The sequence below is a fragment of the Tachyglossus aculeatus genome, chromosome 2, assembly GCF_015852505.1.
Source record: "Tachyglossus aculeatus isolate mTacAcu1 chromosome 2, mTacAcu1.pri, whole genome shotgun sequence".
NCBI classification, from domain to species: Eukaryota; Metazoa; Chordata; class Mammalia; order Monotremata; family Tachyglossidae; genus Tachyglossus; species Tachyglossus aculeatus.
In genome coordinates this window covers 175,760,743-175,778,967 of record NC_052067.1, presented here as the reverse complement: position 1 = coordinate 175,778,967, position 18,225 = coordinate 175,760,743, and the positions used below count along the sequence as shown (strand labels likewise).

General features: G+C 48.5%; 1 protein-coding gene across 1 annotated transcript; it reads right to left on the bottom strand.

Annotated features, from left to right (window-relative positions):
* Nucleotides 1-11,205: 11,205 nt before the first annotated feature.
* On the bottom strand, nt 11,206-16,012 carry LOC119939979 (trypsin-like). Its single transcript, XM_038760054.1, has 5 exons — nt 15,973-16,012; nt 14,629-14,797; nt 13,963-14,219; nt 13,533-13,669; nt 11,206-11,355 (listed from the first exon to the last, which is right to left on the bottom strand). The coding sequence occupies exons 1-5, from the start codon at nt 16,010-16,012 to the stop codon at nt 11,206-11,208; spliced, it is 753 nt and encodes a 250-aa protein (XP_038615982.1).
* Between the last annotated feature and the right edge of the window lie 2,213 nt (nt 16,013-18,225).

Genomic DNA, 18,225 nt, shown 5'->3' with positions numbered 1-18,225 from the left:
TATTCCCTTGTCAGTAATGTATTTCAGTGTGTCCATCCCTGTCTCTAGGCTGTGAATTCTAAAGGATGCTGGTCACAGGTGTGCCTTTGCAGGAGAATCCCATAGACCCTGATCCCCAGGAGGCAGGTGGGCCATGTCCCAGGCTAATCATTGCCCAAAGGTCCAAGGGGCCAGAACAACTTGCGGTTTGGTGGGAGATACTGAGGACTCGGTCCAGGAGCAGGAGGTCTGACTGACTCCTCCCATCATGTGGCACTCGGTCTATCCCTCCCCCACTCCTAGCTCCCTGCTGTGCTGGGTTCTGTGGAAGACATGAGGGCCAGGGAGAGTGCACAATGGGGGATGCACTGGGGAGTGGAATCTCAGGAACAAACATCTGCAGAGAAGGAAATGAAGTGCTACCCTAGGAGCTAGGGAGGGCAGTGGTCGTAGGCTTTAGCGAGGGAGTCCCAGGCTGAGCCAGGGTCAGAGGTGAAAGAGTGTAGAGCGAGGTGCTGGACAAAGGAGTGCTTGGCTGAAGAGAAGAGCAAAGGCAGTGATGGGGAGAAACCTAACTTCTCCTGAACCCGAACAGCACTCAGAAAGAGAAGGACTTTCTTTAGACTTCACTTTGATCTATGACCTTCAGGCCAAAGTAACTGCTTCTGACTCCTGATTGATGACATGGGAGGCCTGCCCCTATTGGAGTCTTTCTCTGCCCCTATGTGTTTGGAGGAGAAGGACTACCAGAAATAGTGATATTTATTGAGTGCCCACTTCTGTGGTGCACTGTACTGGGGCCTCGGGAAATAAAGGATAACCAAACAACCCATTCCCTGGCTTCAAGGGACTGCTTCTCTAACATGAGAGACAATATTCATAAAAATATTCACAACTCGGGAGGTACAAAATAAGTTGACATGTCTTTGACTATTAAGGAGAATGTAAATTCATCCAAAAGCTGGACAGTGAAAAAACAGGGTAGAAAGAGCATCGATTCTTTTGAAATGTGGTGTTGGAGAAGGCTTTTATGGATACCATGGACTGCCTGAAAAAAAAAATGGATTTTGGAACAAATTAAGCCAAAGTGGTCTTCGGAAGGCCAAATGACTCAACTTAGATTAACGTATTTTGACACATCTAGGAGTACTAATTCTCTGGAGAAGACACTAATGCTAGGAAAGTCCAAGAAAACATGGAAGAGGCAGATCAGCAGCTAGATGGATAGAAACCATAACAACGATAATGGAAGAACGATTAGAAAGGTTACAGATTATGACAGAAGATGGGACGTTCTCAAGAAATATAGACATAGAAGAGAAGACATGTGGCTCAGTGGAAAGAGCACAGGCTCGGGAGGCAGAGGTCATGGGTTCTAATTCTGGCTCCACCTCTTGTCAGCTGCGTGACTTTGGGCAAGTCACTTAACTTCTCTGTAGCTCAGTTGTCTCATCTGCAAAATGGGGATTAAGACTGTGAGCCCGACATGGGACAACCTGATCACCTTGTAACCCCCCAGCGTTTAGAACAGTGTTTCACACATAGTAAGTGCTTAACAAGTGCTTTTATTATTATTATTATTATTACATAGTCACTATAAATTGGAAACGACTTGATGGAACTTGATAATAATATGTCTATGACTAATAATAATGACAATAATAATAGGCATTTGCTAAATGCTTACTATGTGCCAAGCACTGTTCTAAGCACTGGGGTAGATATAAAGTAATCAGGTTGTCCCATGTGGGGCTCCCAGTCTTAAACCCCATTTTACAGATGAGGTAACTGAGGAACAGAGAAGTGAAGTGATGATGATGATGGCATTTGTCAAGCGCTTACTATGTGCAAAGCAAGTGAAGTGGCGCCCAAAGTCACACATCTGACAAGTGGTGGAGCAGGGATTAGAACCCACGACCTCTGACTCCCAAGCCCGGGCTCTTGCCCTTAGACCATGCTGCTTTGATTGGCTGATAGTCTCCCATCCTTACCAGCAGCATTTAAAGAGGAAATCTCCCACCTCTTCTCAAAATCCACCCACTCCACCTGCACCTCTGACCCCATGCCCTCATATCACATCAAAACACTAGTTCCCTTTGCCTCTCCTTTACCGCCATCTTCAACTGTTCACTTTCTAATGGCTTCCTCCCCACTGCTTTCTAACATGCCAGGTATCTCTTATACTAAAAAACTCTCTCTTGACCCTATGGTTCTCTCCAGTTATCACCCCATTTCCCTCCGACCATTCCTCTCCAAGCCCGTTGGGTTAGCTGTCTTCACCTGCTGCCTCCATTTCTTCTCCCCCAATTCTTTCCTTAGCCTTTTGAAATCTGGCTCCCACCCCATTCGCTCCACAGAAATGGCCCTCTCTAAGATCACCAATGATCCCTTTCTTGCCAAATCCCCCAACCTCTATTATCCCCAACCTTTTGACTGCCTTCAACACTGTTGACCACCCCCTCCTCCTGGAAATATTTTTTAAGCCAGACTTCAGAGACACTGTCCTCTCCTGGTTCTCCTCCTAACTCTCTGGCTTTTTCCAGCTCCTTCTCTTCCTCCCACTGCTAACTTTGGGAATACCTCAAGGCTCCGCTCCTGGTCCCTTTCAATTCTCTATCTACCCCTACGCCCTTGGAAAACTCATTCTCTCCCCTAGCTTCACTTCCCAACTCTGTGCATATGACTCCCAAATTCACCTCTCCAACCCCAAACCTCTCTCTTTCTGTGCAGCATCACATTTCCTCCCTCCTTGCCCCAACAATATCTGTTATATCGTATTCTCCCAAGCACTTAGTACAGTGGTTTGCACAAAATAAGCTCCAATAAATACAACTGAATGAATAAACAAATGAATGAACATCTCAAACATGTCCAACATGCCCAACATGCCCAAAGCAGAACTCTTCAGCTTCCTAACCAAGTCTTCCTAACCAATCCCGGCTCTGCCACATGTAGCACGGGCTTGGGAGTCAGAGGTGGTGGGTTCTAATCCTGGCTCTGCCACTTGTCAGCTGTGTGACCTTGGGCAAGTCACTTAATAGCAAGCACTTAACAAATACCATTTTTAAAAAAGGCTAATCTTCCCCACTACCTTTCTGATCACTGTAGACAGAACGGCCATCTTTCCTGTCTCACAACCCTGTAACCACAACTTACCTCTCTCATTGAACCAACATATTCAGTCACCAAATTCTGTCAGTTCTATCTTCACAACAATGTTAAAATCTGTCCTGTCTTCTCTATCCAAACTACTACCATGCTGATCCAAGCACTTATCCTTTCATGCCTTGAATACTACATCAGCTTCTTCACTGACTTCCCTGCCTCCAGCCTCTCCGTACTCTTGTCCCTACCTCACTCTGCTGCCCCAATCCTTTTCCTAAAAATCCATTCAATCTTCTTCTCCCCACTCCTGCAGGGGTCACCCATCCACCTGTGCAACAAACATAAACTCCTTACCATCTGGCTTCAAAACACTGTCAGTTCTTTCCCTCTTACCTTACCTAACTGATTTCCCACTGTAACCCAGTCTGTATACTTTACTCATCTAATACCAACTTACTTCCTGTACCTTGCTCTCTTCTGTTTCAATCTGCCAGTCAGTCAATGGCATTTGTTAAATCCTCAACATGTACCAGACACTGTTCTAAGCTCTGGTATAGATACAAATTAATCAGGTTGGACAAAGGCCTAGGTATATGTGGAGCTCACAGTCTTAACCCCCATTTTACAAGATGAGGTAACTGAGGCACAGAGAATAATAATAATAATAATAATCAATCAATCGTATTTATTGAGTGCTTACTGTGTGCAGAGCACTGTACTAAGCGCTTGGGAAGTACAAGTTGGCAACACATAGAGACAGTCCCTATCCAACAGCGGGCTCACAGTCTAGAATGGCATTTATTAAGTGCTTACTATGTTCAAAGCACTGTTCTAAGCACTGGGGAGGTTACAAGGTGATCAGGTTATCCCACGGGGGGGCTCACAGTCTTCACCCCCATTTTACAGATGAGGGAACTGAGGCACAGAGAAGTTAAGTGACTTGCCCAAAGTCACACAGCTGACAATTGGTGGAGTCGGTATTAGAACCCATGACCTCTGACTCCAAAGCCCATGCTCTTTCCGCTGAGCCATGTAAGGGACTTGCCCAAGGACCCACAGCAGGCAAGTAGCAAAGGTGGGATTAGAACTCAGATCCTTCTGACTCTCGAGCCCATACCTAGGCCATGCTGCTTCTCATTTATTGGGTGCTTAATGTGTGCAGAGCACTGTACTAAGCATTTGGTCTCCCAAATACAGTGCAATACAGTTAGTTGACAGGTTGATCCCTGCTCACAAGGAGTTTATAGTCTAGAGTGGAGACGGGCATAAAAATAAATTACAGAAAGGAGAATAGGTGAGTAAAAGGGGTAATGTGGGTATTTGTTAAGCGCTTACTATGTGCTAAGCACTGTTCTAACCTCTGTATGTATATGTACACAAGTGCGGTGGGGTTGAAGGTGGGGTGAATATCAAGGCCTTGAGCAGTCCAGATCCAAGCGAATGGGTGATGCGGTAGGGAGGTTGAGTAGGGGAAATGAGGGCTTAGTCGAGGAAGACCTCTTGGAAGAGGGATTATTTTAGGAGGGTTTTTAAGGTGGAGAGAATGGTACTCTGTCAGATCATCATCAATCGTATTTATTGAGCGCTTACTATGTGCAGAGCACTGTACTAAGCGCTTGGGAAGTACAAATTGGCAACATGTAGAGACAGTCCCTACCCAACAGTGGGCTCACAGTCTAAAAGGGGAGACAGAGAACAAAACCAAACATACTAACAAAATAAAATAAATAGGATAGATAAGTACAAGTAAAATAAATAAATAAATCTAAATGTCAGATCTAAAGCTCACCTCCTCCAGGAGGCCTTCCAAGACTGAGCCACCCCTTTTCCTCTGCTCCTCCTCCCCTCCCCATCAACCCCACTCCCTCCCTCTATCCTACCCCCTTCCCCAGCCCACAGCACTTGTGTATATTTGTACATATTTATTACTCTATTTTATTAATGATGTGTATATAGCTATAATTTTATTTATCTATTCTGATGGTATTGACACCTGTCTACTTGTTTTGTTTTGTTGTCTGTCTCCCCCTTCTAGACTGTGAGCCCATTGTTGGGTAGGGACCATCTCTATATGTTGCTGATTTGTAATAATAATAATAATAATATTAATGGCATTTATTAAGCATTTACTATGTGCAAAGCATTGTTCTAAGCACTGTATAATAATGGCTGTATAATAATTTTAAGCACTGGGGAGGTTACAAGGTGATCAGGTTGTCTCATGGGGGGCTCACAATCTTAATCCCCATTTTACAGATGAGGTAACTGAGGCCCAGAGAAGTTAAGTATCTTGCCCAGTCACACAGCTGACAAGTGGTGGAGTCAGTATTAGAACCCATGACCTCTGACTCCAAAGCCCGGGCTTTTTCCACTGAGCCATGCTGCTTCTCTAAGCAGCCATGCTGCTTCTCTGTTTCTCTTGAACTTTCCAAGCACTTAGTACAGTGCTCTGCACACAGTACATGCTCAATAAATTACTATTGAATTGAATTGAATCTAAAGGGACGGGAGTTCTAGGCCATAAGGAGGATGTGGGTAAGAGGTTGGCGGAAAGACTGAGATGAACAAGGTTCAGTTGGCATTAGAGGAGTATGGCATTAAAGGAGTGTGGCATTAGAGGAATCAGTGTGGCCTAATGCATAGAATGCAGGCATGGGAATCAGAAGGACCTGGGTTCTAATTCCATCTCCACCACTTTACTACATGTGACTTTAGACAAGTCACTTCACTTCCCTGGGCCTCAGTTACGTCATCTGTAAAGTGGGGATTAAGAACATGAGCCCCATGTGGGATAGGGACTGTGTCGAACCTGATGATCTTTCCTCTAGTGGTTAGTAGAGTTACTGGCATACAGTAAGCACTTATCAAGTACCATTTGAAACAAAAAAAAGAGTGACGTGCTGTCTGACTTGTGGTAGAAGATTGGTGAGGTAAGGTAGGAGGGGGAGAGTTGATTGACTCTTTGCCAAATCCTCCTTCTGGCCTGGAACTCCCTTCCCTTCATATAGATAGCTACCATTCTCCTCTTCTTCAAAACCCTCCTAAAATAATCCCTCCATGAAAAGGGCTTCTTTGACTAGACCCCCATTTCTCCTATTTGTCCTACCCTCTGTATGGGTTATTTACTTGGATCTGTATCCCTTAAGCACTTGATATTCATCTCAACCTTCGTCCCACAGCTCTTATGTGCTTATCCTCATACTCTCTCATTCCCTTGTAAGTAATATATTTCCATGTCTCCATCACTGTATTTAGACTGCAAACTCTCAAGGTCTCAAGCCACAGGTGTGGTTTCACAGGGAAATTCCAGAGACCCAGATCCCAGGGAGACAGGTGGGCCACATCTCGGGTTAATATTTATAATAATAATAATGATAGCATTTATTAAGTGCTTACTATATGCAAAGCACTGTTCTAAGCGCTGGGGAGGTTACAAGGTGATCAGGTTGTCCCACGGGGGCTCACAGTCTTAATCCCCATTTTACAGATGAGGTAACTGAGGCACAGAGAAGTTAAGTGACTTGCCCAAAGTCACACAACTGACAAGTGGCGGAGCCGGGATTTGAACCCATGACCTCTGACTCCAAAGCCTGTGCTCTTTCCACTGAGCCACGCTGCTTCTCAAGTCCTAAGGACCAGGATAGTGGGAGCTCATAGGGAACATGTGCTCCCAGGGGCAGATCTTGCTGGTCCCATGGGCTGTGAATGCTGGTAGACCAGTGGTCCCAGCCCCATTGTACCTAGGGGCAAGGTGGGAGATTTTGAGGACCCAGTGCATGTGCACAGTCCTTGTCTCACACGGGGCTCACACTCTTAATCCCCATTTTACAGACGAGGGAACTAAGACAAAGAAGTGAAATGACTTGCCCAAGGTCACAAAGTGGACAAGTGACAGAGTTAAGATTAGAACCCAGGTCTTTCTGACCCCCAGGCCTGTGCTTTATCTACTAAGCTACGCTGCTTAATGATGACATTTATTATTAATGATGACATTTATTAAGCGCTTATTATGTGCAAAGCACTGTACTAAGCTCTGGGGAGGCTACAAGATGATCAGGTTGTCCCATGGTGGGGCTCACAATCTTAATCCCCATTTTACAGATGAGGGAACTGAGACCCAGAGAAGTGAAGTGACTTGCCCAAAGTCACACAGCTGACAATTGGTGGAGCCGGGATTTGAACCCATGACCTCTGACTCCAAAGCCCGAGCTCTTTCCACTGCACCATGCTGCTTCTCTTAAGTATCCCCTATTCTAAAAAAGACCCTCCCTTGACCCCAGTTATCGCCCCATCTTCCTCCTGCCATTTCTCTCAAGTGTCTGCACAGAGTTGTTTAATTCTGCTTTCTCCACTTCCTCTTCTCCAATTCTCTCTAAGATTCCCTCCAATATGGTTTCTGCCCCCTTCACAGAAACAGACCTCTCTATGACAACCAATGATCTTCTTCTCACCGTAATCTGATGGCCTTTACTCCATTTGAATCCTCCTAGACCTTTCAGCTGTCTTTGACGCTGTAGACCACCCCTTTCTCCGTGAAACTTTATCCAACCTTGGATTCACTGGCACTGTTCTCTCTTGGTTCATTCATTCATTCTTTCAATCATATTTATTGAGCACTTACTGTGTGCAGAGCGCTGTACTAAGCACTTGGGAAGTACAAGTTGGCAACATATAGAGACGGTCCCTACCCAACAGCGGGCTCACAGTCTAGAAGGGGGAGACAGACAACAAAACAAAACTTATTAACAAAATAAAATAAATAGAATAGTAAAAACGTACAAGTAAAATAAATGTAATAAATATGTACAAACATATATACAGGTGCTGTGGGGAGGGGAAGGAGGTAAGGTCGGGGGGATGGGGAGGAGGAGGAGGGGGAGAGGAAGGAGGGGGCTCAGTTTGGGAAGGCCTCCTGGAGGAGGTGTGCTCTCAGTAGGGTTTTGAAGGGAGGAAGAGAGCTAGCTTGGCAGATGTGCAGAGGGAGGGCATTCCAGGCCAAGGGGAGGACGTGGGCCGGGGATCGACAGTGGGACAGGTGAGAACGAGGCACAGTGAGGAGGTTAACGTCAGAGGAGTGGAGGGTGTGGGCTGGGCTGTAGAAGGAAAGAAGGGAGGGTGAGGTAGGCGGGGGCAAGGTGATGGAGAGGCTTGAAGCCGAGAGTGAGGAGTTTTTCCCCGATGCGTAGGTTGATTGGTAGCCACTGGAGCCCCTGGTTCTCCTCCTATCTCTCTGATGGCTCCTCCTCCTCTGCCTCCCACCCTCTAACAATAGGGGTTTGCTCAAGGCTCAGTTTTAGGCCCCCTTCTCTTCATCCTTTACACCCATTACCTTGGGGAACTCATTCACTGCCATGGCTTCAATTACCATCTCTATGTGATTGATTCTGAGATCTGCTATTCTTTTTTTCTTCAAAACATATCTACTTGAATGTCCTGCTGACACCACAAATTAAACATGTCCAAACTTCTCATCTTCCCACCCAAACCCTGTCCTCCCCCTTCTTTCCCATCACTATAGACAACATCACTATCCTCCCTATAGTAACAGTAATAATAATAACAATGGCATTTGTTAAGTGCTTACTATGTGCAAAGCACTGTCCTAAGCTCTGTGGGGGATACAAGATGATCAGGTTGTCCCACGTGGGGCTCACAGTCCTAATCCCCATTTTACAGATGAGGTAACTGAGGCTCAGAGAAGTTAAGTGATTTGCCCAAGGTCACACAGTAGACATGTGGCAGAGCTGGGATTAAAGTCTAGGACCTCTGACTCCCAAGCCCGTGCTCTTTCCACTGAGCCACGCTGCTTCTCCTATCTCACATATCCATAACCCTGGTGTTGCCCTTGACTCATCTCTGTCATTCTACCCACATAGTCTATCTGTCACCAATTCCTGTCAGTCTACCTTCACAGCACTGCTAAAATCTGCCCTTTCCTCTCCATCCAAACTGCTATCATGCTGATCCAAGCACGTATCCTATCCCACCTTGATTATTGCATCTGTCTCCTTGCTGAGCTTCTGGCCTCCTATCTCTCCCCATTCTGATCCATACTTCACTTGGCTCCATGGATCATTTATCAGCAGAAACATTTGATCCATGTCACCCCAAGAACCTCAAGTGACTGTCCATGCATCACCACATCAAACAGAAATTCCTTACCAACAGCTTTAAAGCACTCAATAAACTGGACCCATATTGCCTCACCACACTAATCTCCTGCTCCAGCCCAGCCCACACACTCCACTCCTCTCACACCAGCATATTCACTGTGCCCCACTCTTGTCTATCTCTCCACCAACCCCTTTCCCACATCCTCCTGCTGGCCTGCAACTCCATCCCTGTCCATATACCCCACACCACCACTCTATCCACCTTTAAAGCATTATTGAGGTCACATCTCCAAGAGACTTTCCCCAATTAAGCCCTCTTTTCCTTGGCTCATTCTACCCTTTGTGTCATCTATGCACTTGGGTCTGTGATCCTTAGACATTTGATATTTGCCCCACCTCCAACCCCACAGCACTTGTGTACATATCTTTAAATTATATATTATTCATTCATATTAATGTCTGTCTCTCCCTTTAGACTGTTAGCTCATTGTGGGCAGGGAATGTGTCTGATAGTTCTATTGTATTGTACTTTCCCAAGTGCTTAGTACAGTGCTCTGCACAGATTAAGCACTCAATAAATGTCATTGATTGATTGATTGATTAAACACTGTCAGTCTTAGCCCCTGGTCCCTCACCCACAAGGAAGGAGGCTGAATCTGGATCTCAGGCGAAGCTGCACCCTTGGAGGTGGGCCCCAAGCCCACATGCTCCTCCCCAGTGTCCCCCTGAAGGTTGAGAGGAGGGGAAGGGGGCAGACCCCTCACCGGCACCCAAGCTCTGCATTCATATTCTCTGCCTCTCCTGTTGGAATGTTGGCTTCTGTTGATAGAATAAGAACTACTCGTTGGGAAAGGAGCATGTAGATGGTTCGGTGGTTCCCATCTGTTTAATATGGTGCAGTGCCCCAGTGTAGATGGTTTGACAGTTCACATGTATTTAGTACGGGGCAGTTGCCCCACTGTAGATGGTTGGGGGTTGACATATGTTTAATAAAGGGCAGTATGGAGTCAATGTCCCCACTGTGGATGGTCCGGTGGTTCCCATTTAGTTAATTTGAGGCAACGCCCCCAGTGTGGATGGTTTGGTGGTGCCCAACTGTATATTTGAGGGCAGTGCCACTGTTGGGTAGGGACTGTCTCTATATGTTGCCAATTTGTACTTCCCAAGCGCTTAGTACAGTGCTCTGCACATAGTAAGCCCTCAATAAATACGATTGATGATGTTGATGATGATGATTTGGTTGTTCCCATCAGTTTATTATGAGGCAATGCCCCCAGTGTTTGAACCAGTTTGATAGTTTCCCGTCTGTTTAGTACATGGCAGTGCCCCCAGCTTGCACTTCAGAAATACTCAAACTTCTAGCAGACAAGAGAGACCAAAGTTGGGAAGATTGGCAGAAGCTCCAGATGACACTTCAGAAGTATTTCCCACAGCTTGGGCATCTCCAGGTAAATTACCATGACAGCAGTGGGAGACACCAGAATCCTCAGAGCTCACAAAGCCACAGCCTCCCTCCTCAGCCTCTTCTGTTTTCCCTAGGGATTGGTCCTCCAGGACAGAGAGTTGGTTCATTCTCAGCCTCCACCCAAAGTCTTGCCCAGATCCACCCCTCTGGGTTGCGAAGAATGTGGACCAGTGAAAGGCTGATCCCCTTCCAGGGACAAATTCATTGACCCATGTTCCAGCTCCTGTTCCCTGCTCCACATCCATTCCCCCTTTCCTGTGGAGAACAGGTGAGGAAAGGCCCAGCCCACCCATACCAGAGCCCAGACAGAGCCCAGGAAGGGCAAATGGACACAGGGGGGATGACTGATAGGGAGGGGACTGATATGAGTATGGCAGAAACAGGCACAGATGCAGCTAATGGTGAGAAAAGGTTTATTACTAAATCCCAGTTGTGGGTAGAGGCTTGGAGGGGAGGAGGTTGGATACAAACATGAGGGTTTGGGTGGGGCCTGGGACAGCTGGCTAGAGGTCAGAAGGGGAAAGGGCAGGAGAGAGTCCTGGCTCAATTGGCTTCCATGGTCTGCCGGATCCAGTCCAGATAGTTGCACACCTTGGTGTAGATACCAGGCTTGCCTTTCAGAGCACAACCGTAGCCCCAGGAGACAATACCCTGCAGCTGCCCATTGCAGACCAGGGGCCCACCGGAGTCCCCCTGCCAGAGAAAAAGGAGATGTTATACCTACCCTCCCAACCTCCTGCCTGCCAGGGGAAGATCCCAGCCCATGGCCAGTTCAGAGACAAGAGCCAGCATCAACCTTGACTCCGCTCTCTTATTCACCCCAGATATCCAGTCTGTCACTAAATCCTTGTTGCCAACTTATACTTCCCAAGTGCTTAGTACAGTGCTCTGCACACAGTAAGCGCTCAATAAATACGATTGAATGAATGAATGAATGAATGCCGATCTCACCTTCCCAACATCGCCAAGATCTGACCTTTCCTCTCCATCCAAACCGCTACCATGTTAGTACAATCACTCATCCTATCCTGACTAGATTACTACATCAGTCTCCTTTCTGACAACCCAATTTCCTGCCTCTCCCCACTTCAGCCCATGCTTCACTCCGCTGACCGCATTATCTTTATACAGAAACATATCACACCCCTCTTCAAAAATCTCCAGTGGTTGCCTATAAACCTCCATATAAAAAAAAAACAAACTCCTCACTATTGGCTTCGAAGCTCTCCATCACCTTGCCCCTTTTTACCTCACCTCCCTTCTCTCCTGCTACATCCCAGCCCACACACTGCTTTCCTCTGGTGCTTACCTTCTCACTGTGCTTCGATCTTGCCTGTCTCTCCTCCAACCCATGACTCACATCCTACTTCTCTCCTGGAATACCCTCTCTCCTCAAATCTGCCAAACAATCACTCCTCCCCCCTTCAAAGCCCTATTGAAGGCACACCTCCTCCAAGAAGCCTTTCCAGACTAAGTCCCCTTTTCCTCAGCTTCCCCTCCCTTCTGTGTCACCTTGAATCACTCCCTCTGCTCTTCTCCCCCTATCTCTACCCCGCAGCACTTATGTATAAATGTATATATCTATAATTCTATTTATTTATAATAATAATAATACCAATAATGGTATTTGTTAAGCACTTACTATGTGTAAAGCACTGGGGAGAATACAAGATGATTAGGTTGTCCCATGGGGGGCTCACAGTCTTAATCCCCATTTCACAGATGAGGTAACTGAGGCTCAGAGAAGTTAAGTGACTTGCCCAAAGTCACACAGCTGACAAGTGGCAGAGCTGGGATTAGAACCCATTACCTCTGACTCCCAAGCCCTTGCTCTTTCCACTGAGCCACACTGCTTCTCTTTATATTGATGTCTATTTACTTCCTTTGATGTCTGTCTCCCCACCCCGCCATACTGTAAGCTTACTGTGGTTAGGGATTGTCCATCTTTATAGCTGCATTGTAAAAACAAAAAAAAAGCAGCGTGGCTCAGTGGAAAGAGCACAGGCTTTGGAGTCAGAGGTCAGGGGTTCGTATCCCGGCTCCGCCACATGTCTGCTGTGTGGCCTTGGGCAATCACTTAACTTCTCTGAGCCTCAGTTACCTCCTCTGTAAAATGGGGATTAAGAGTGTGAGCCCCATGTGGGACAACCTGATCACTTTGTATTCCCCCCCCAAGCGCTTAGAACAGTGCTTTGCACATAGTAAGCACTTAACAAATGCCAACATTATTATTATTATTATTATTATTATTTCCAAGTTCTTAGTACAGTCCTCTGCACCCAGTAAACTCTTAATAAATACAATTGAATGAATGAATAAATGAATGAATGAATGAACTCAGCCCCAGAACTGGAAGCCCTTGGTCTTTGGAGGGAAAGCACCCGCTCAGACCAGCCATGGGTCTGCGCACTCCAGTGTGGCCCATCCCACTGGTGCTCAGTGAATACCACTGGTGATAACCTGGAACTCCAGTTCTTCCTTCCTGCACCTCCATCCCCAGGATCATGGCTCCAGGGCTCTTGGAATGATTTGGGAGAAGTAGGTTCAGAGGTCAGCCTATGCCCGGGCTCCCACCAACACTACTGATACAGCCTGGCCTCATCCAACAGTAAGAGCTCAATAAATACTATTGAATGAATGAATGAATGAATGATCCTCAGGACATGTCAGTGGACTCAGGACCCTGGGACAGGTAGGACGGGGAGGGTCCACGATGAAGGAGAGGGGAACATGGTGGAGAAAAGGTCAACAGAGAAGTGAGGATTGTCTGTGGTGGAGGAGGTGTGACTATGGTGAAGAGAGAGATGAACAGGAAGGGCAGGGTGCCAGGGGGTAGAGGGGAGGGGAAGAGACCAGAGCAGGGGCATCACCTGGCAAGCATCCTTGCCTCCTTTCAAGAATCCCCCACAAAACATGTTGTCTGTGATTTTCCCTGGGTAGGAGCCCCGGCACTGGCGCTGTGAGATCACGGGGGCATCCAGGCACCGCAGCCGGACCGGGACTTTTTCTGCAAGAGACAGAGGGAATGGAAAGAATGTCCATCATTCCTGCCCCTGGCACCCCGGGCTTCTCAATACAGTCAGGGTGTAAAAATAGTGGCTTGTGGTCACTAGAACCCCCTCCCCCAACACCTATCCCCAAAGCAACTCCCAACCCACCAGCCCTCCCATGCAGCACACATGAACTATGACTCCTGACCAGCCCCCACACTTAGTCCATGGCTCTGTTGTCCCACCACCATCACTCCACCCGGCCCTGGGCCCTGAGCACCAAGAGCTGGTCCAGTCCAGCATTACTGACCACCAATGCTCACGGTGTTGCCCCATCCGGACAACAGGCATTCATCACCGGGGAGGGCACAGGTAGTAGGCAGAGCGACTGTGTCCACGGTGTGGTTGTCCAGGGTGGCGGGGGTGGCCAGCTTGACCAGCATGATGTCATTGTCCACAGTCCTTTTATTGAAGTCAGGGTGGCGGACCATCTTGGCGACCGAGATGAACTGTTCGCTGCCCTCCAGCACCCGCAGGTTGTGCTCCCCCAGTCTCACCTGGATGCTTCTGGATGGGGCAGGGGTGATACTAAGCCCCATCCAGGACCCCCAGCTCCACCCCGACCCCTGAAATGGGATGCATCTGGTCAACCATCAGAAGCCAACCTTGTCAACTCAATGGACTGGTGGTCAGGTTGCGGTGGGCAGAGAGCGACAGTTAGAGGGAATGGGTCTTGGACAGGAGCCTTCAGTCAGAGCAGATCAGGGGCATGGTTCAGAAAGGACCCTAAGCTTGGGACTCCACCCAGTTCCAACCAGATCCATGCATCTTCCTGAGCCCTAGCCCAAGTGCTTACAGCAGAGCCCTAACCCCTGTGGCTCCCCGACAGTCCCCACAATGGATGGATGGACAAGGGACTGGGAGGGTGGACCGGTCCCCTTGGCCCACAGGGTGGGGGCATCCGCAGGTCACTCACGGCTTGTAGCAGTGGGCAGCAGACAGCACCCAGAGGGGGCTGATAAGGGTCCCCCCACAGCGGTGGGTGCCTCCCGTGTTCAAGGAGACCTGATAGGGCACCGAGTTCTTGGGGCAGATGTATCCTCCCACGATCTTGTCCCCATCTTCATCTCCAGCAGGAAAAGCAACTGGGGTAGAGACAGAGAGAGCACCGAGGTCACCAACCACCTTGACTATCACTCCAAAGGCCCAGAGCTTCTGGGACATAGAGTCAGGCCAGATTGTTGGTCTGAGATCCTCCCTGTCCCAGTCCCAGCTCCGCTTCTGATTGCTGAGCCCGCAGCACCAGAGGAAGCCAGCCCAGACCCAGAAGAACCAGGAATGAAACAACCCATGGGGCCCCTGTAGCCTTACAGTCCCTGTGGACCAGGCATCTGTATAAACCTGCTTCTCCTGTAGATGCAGTGTGATCAGTCAGTCAGTCATATTTATTGAGTGCTTACTGTAGGCAGAGCACTGTACTAAGCACATGGGAGAGTACCATATAAAAATTAACAGACACATTCCCTGTCCACAAATATCTTACAGTCTGGACTGGGGGAAAAGACATGAATATAATGTATGTAAGTTCCTGTGGGGCTGGGAGGGTGGGATCAAATCAGGACAAAACAAGGGAGCTGAGGAAAAAGGAAAAGAGGGCTTAGTCAGGGAAGGTCTCTTGGAGGAGATGTGCCTTCTATAAGGAAGGCTTTGAAGAGGTGGTGAGTAATTGGATCTGCAAAACTCTTACAAACTTGGATCCCTTGACATCTAAATCCCCTATAGACCCAAAGATCTGAGGGTCCTGCAGCCTCAGTTGCTGAATTAGTGGGGCTCAGGGAACAGTCTAGTCTGGTCATCCCTGCCTCCACACCCTATGCCGGCCATGTCGGGTAGTCCCCTGCTTCCAGATCCTCTGCTGACCTTACCAGGCAGTCTCTTGTCTCCAGAACCACTGCCGGCCATGCCCGGCAGTCCCTTTCCTCCAGACACAATGCCAGCTGTATTGAGCTGTCCCAACCCTCCAGGCCCTCTGCCCGCAATATTGGGCAGTCCCCTACCTCCAGACCTACTGCCAGCTATACTGGGCTTTCCCAACCCTCCAGACCCTCTGCCAGACAGCCCAGGCATTTTTTTACGCTGTCTCCAGATCCTCTGGTGGCAATCTTGGGCACTTCCTTGCCCAAGACCTCCTGCCGACCATTCAGGCTAGGGACCATCCCCCCTCCCAGCTGTAGGATCTCGCTCCCCACTCTCCCCATTCCCCACCCCAGTTGGATAGATGCTGGGGAATTTCCTGGGGAGGCAGAAGCCCCATACTCACTGGCTGCCCCCAGGAGGGCAAAGATCAGGACAGACTCCATGTGGCTGCTATGTGTCTGTTTCCAGAATGAGCCCCAGTCTGAGAGACCTGGTATTTATCCCCCCAGACCCACCACCTTATCTCAAGAACCCTGGCCACAGGTGTGCATTCAGAGGGGCAGCTCAGAGACCCTGATCTCAGGAAGGCAGGTGGGACACCTCTCTGGTTAATCATTGCCTAGATGCTGGGGTGCAGGCCAAGTCCCCCATACCAGGAACCTGACCGAGGAACCAGAAAGGTGGGATGTTTTGGGGGGACATGGGCTCCGAGGGCTAGGGCTCTTAACCAGTGCCTGTAGCCCAGAGATTCCTGCCTGGAAGAACTAGGGGTAGGGCGGGGGATCCTGAGAACAAAGTCCAGGTAACTCTTCCCCCACAGCCTTGCCACACCAACGTGGAGCCTCCCCTCCACTAACTCCCTGCTGAGGTTGGGGACCTGTAAAGGAGATGAGGGCCAGGGAGAGAAGGCACTGGTCAAGATGGAGGGATGCATTAAAAGGTGGGGGATGATCAGGGTCAGGAACAGTTTCCAAGCCCTAAAGGACTGGTTTAGTTCTAGTTCCTTAATCTGCTAGTCACATTGAGATGTTGATGAAATCAAGAATGGGACAGGTGGGGAACAGGGAAAGATAGTTTATTAAGTTTCATTGTGGCCTAGTGGGGAAGGCATGGGCTGGGGGTCAAAAGACCTCTTGTCAGCTGTGACCTTGGTCAAGAAAGTTACCGCTCTATGCCTCAGCTTCCTCATATGTAAAATGGAGATTGAATACTGTTCTCCCTTCTACTTAGGCAGTGATTCCCTTGTGCACCTGATCTGTGCGGGCTGTGTTGTACTAGAAGATCAGCAAGACAAGGTAGGAGTGGGAGAATTGATTGACTCCTTGCCGCATTCTTCTTCTGGCCTGGAACTCTCTTCCCTTCATATGGGTAGACCACCACTCACTCCTCCTTCAAAGCCTCCTAAAATAATCCCTGCCCGAGAAGGGCTTCCCTATCTTGGCCCTCTTTCCTCCCATTTGTCCTCCCTTCTACATTAGTTATTTACTTGGATGTGTATCCCTTAAGTACCTGATATTCATCTCAGCCTTAGCCCCACAGCTCCTATGTGCATATTCTCCCATTCTCCCATTCCCTTGTCAGTAATGTATTTCAATGTGTCCATCTCTGACTCTAGACTATGAACCCTAAAGGATGCTGGCCACAGGTGTGCACTTGCAGGGGATTCCCAAAGACCCAGATCACAGGGAAGCAGGTGGGCCACGTCCCGGGTTAATTATTGCCCACAAGTCCGAGGGTCCAGGGTGGTGTGGAGTTTGTGGGGAACATGAGCTTCCAAGGACAGGCCTTGTTGTTCTCATTGACTGCGAATGCTGGTAGACCAGTGGCCCCAGCCCCTGTGGGAGCTGGGGGAAAGGTGAGAAATATTAAGGACCTGATCCAGAGGTAGGAGGCCTGACTGACTCTTCCCCCCAGGAAGCATTCAGTCTATCCCTCCCCAACCCCCAGCTCTCTGCTGTGTTGAGTCCTGTGGAGGGCATGAGGGCTAGGAAGAGTGGGCAGTGGGAGAGGCGCTGTGGAGTGGAATCTCAGGGACAACTGCAGAGAAGGAAATGAAATGCTATCCTAGGAGCTGGGGAGGGCTGTGGTTTGGATGCTTTAGGGAGGGAGTCCTAGGCTGTGGGGATGGTGTGAGCCAGGGTCAGAGGTGAAAGACTCTACAGTGAGGTGCTGGACAAAAGAGTGCTTGGCTGAAAAGAAGAGCAAAGGCAGTGAGGGGGAGGAGCCTAACTTCTCCTGAACCTGCACAGCACTCAGGAAGAAAAGGGCTTTCTTTAGGTTTCCCTTTGACCTATAACCTTCAGGCCAGAGTGACTGTTTCTGATCCCTGAGTGATGGTGTGGGAGGCCAATAGCCCCACTGCCCCTATTGGAGTCATTCACTCATTCAGTCATATTTACTGAGTGCTTACTGTGTGCAGAGCTCTGTACTAAGCACTTGGGAAGTGCAAGTCGGCAACATATAGAGACGGTCCCTACCCAACAACGGGATCACAGTCTAGAAGGGGGACACAGACAACAAAACAAACCATGTAAACAGAGTCCTTCTCTTGCCCCTTATAAGTATATAAGTAGTGATATTCATTGAGTGCCCACTTCTGTGGTGCACTTCTGTGGTGCACTATACTGGTGCCTCGGGAAATAAAGGATAATCAAAT

Excerpts from the sequence above, each read along its gene's own strand:
- LOC119939979 (XM_038760054.1), bottom strand. The coding sequence starts at position 16,012 with ATGGAGTCTGTCCTGATCTTTGCCCTCCTGGGGGCAGCCA. Across the intron at positions 14,220-14,628 it reads GCTGCCCACTGCTACAAGCC|AAGCATCCAGGTGAGACTGG; the intron begins GTGAGTGACCTG and ends TGCCCCATCCAG. Across the intron at positions 13,670-13,962 it reads CAACACCGTGAGCATTGGTG|AAAAAGTCCCGGTCCGGCTG; the intron begins GTCAGTAATGCT and ends TGTCTCTTGCAG.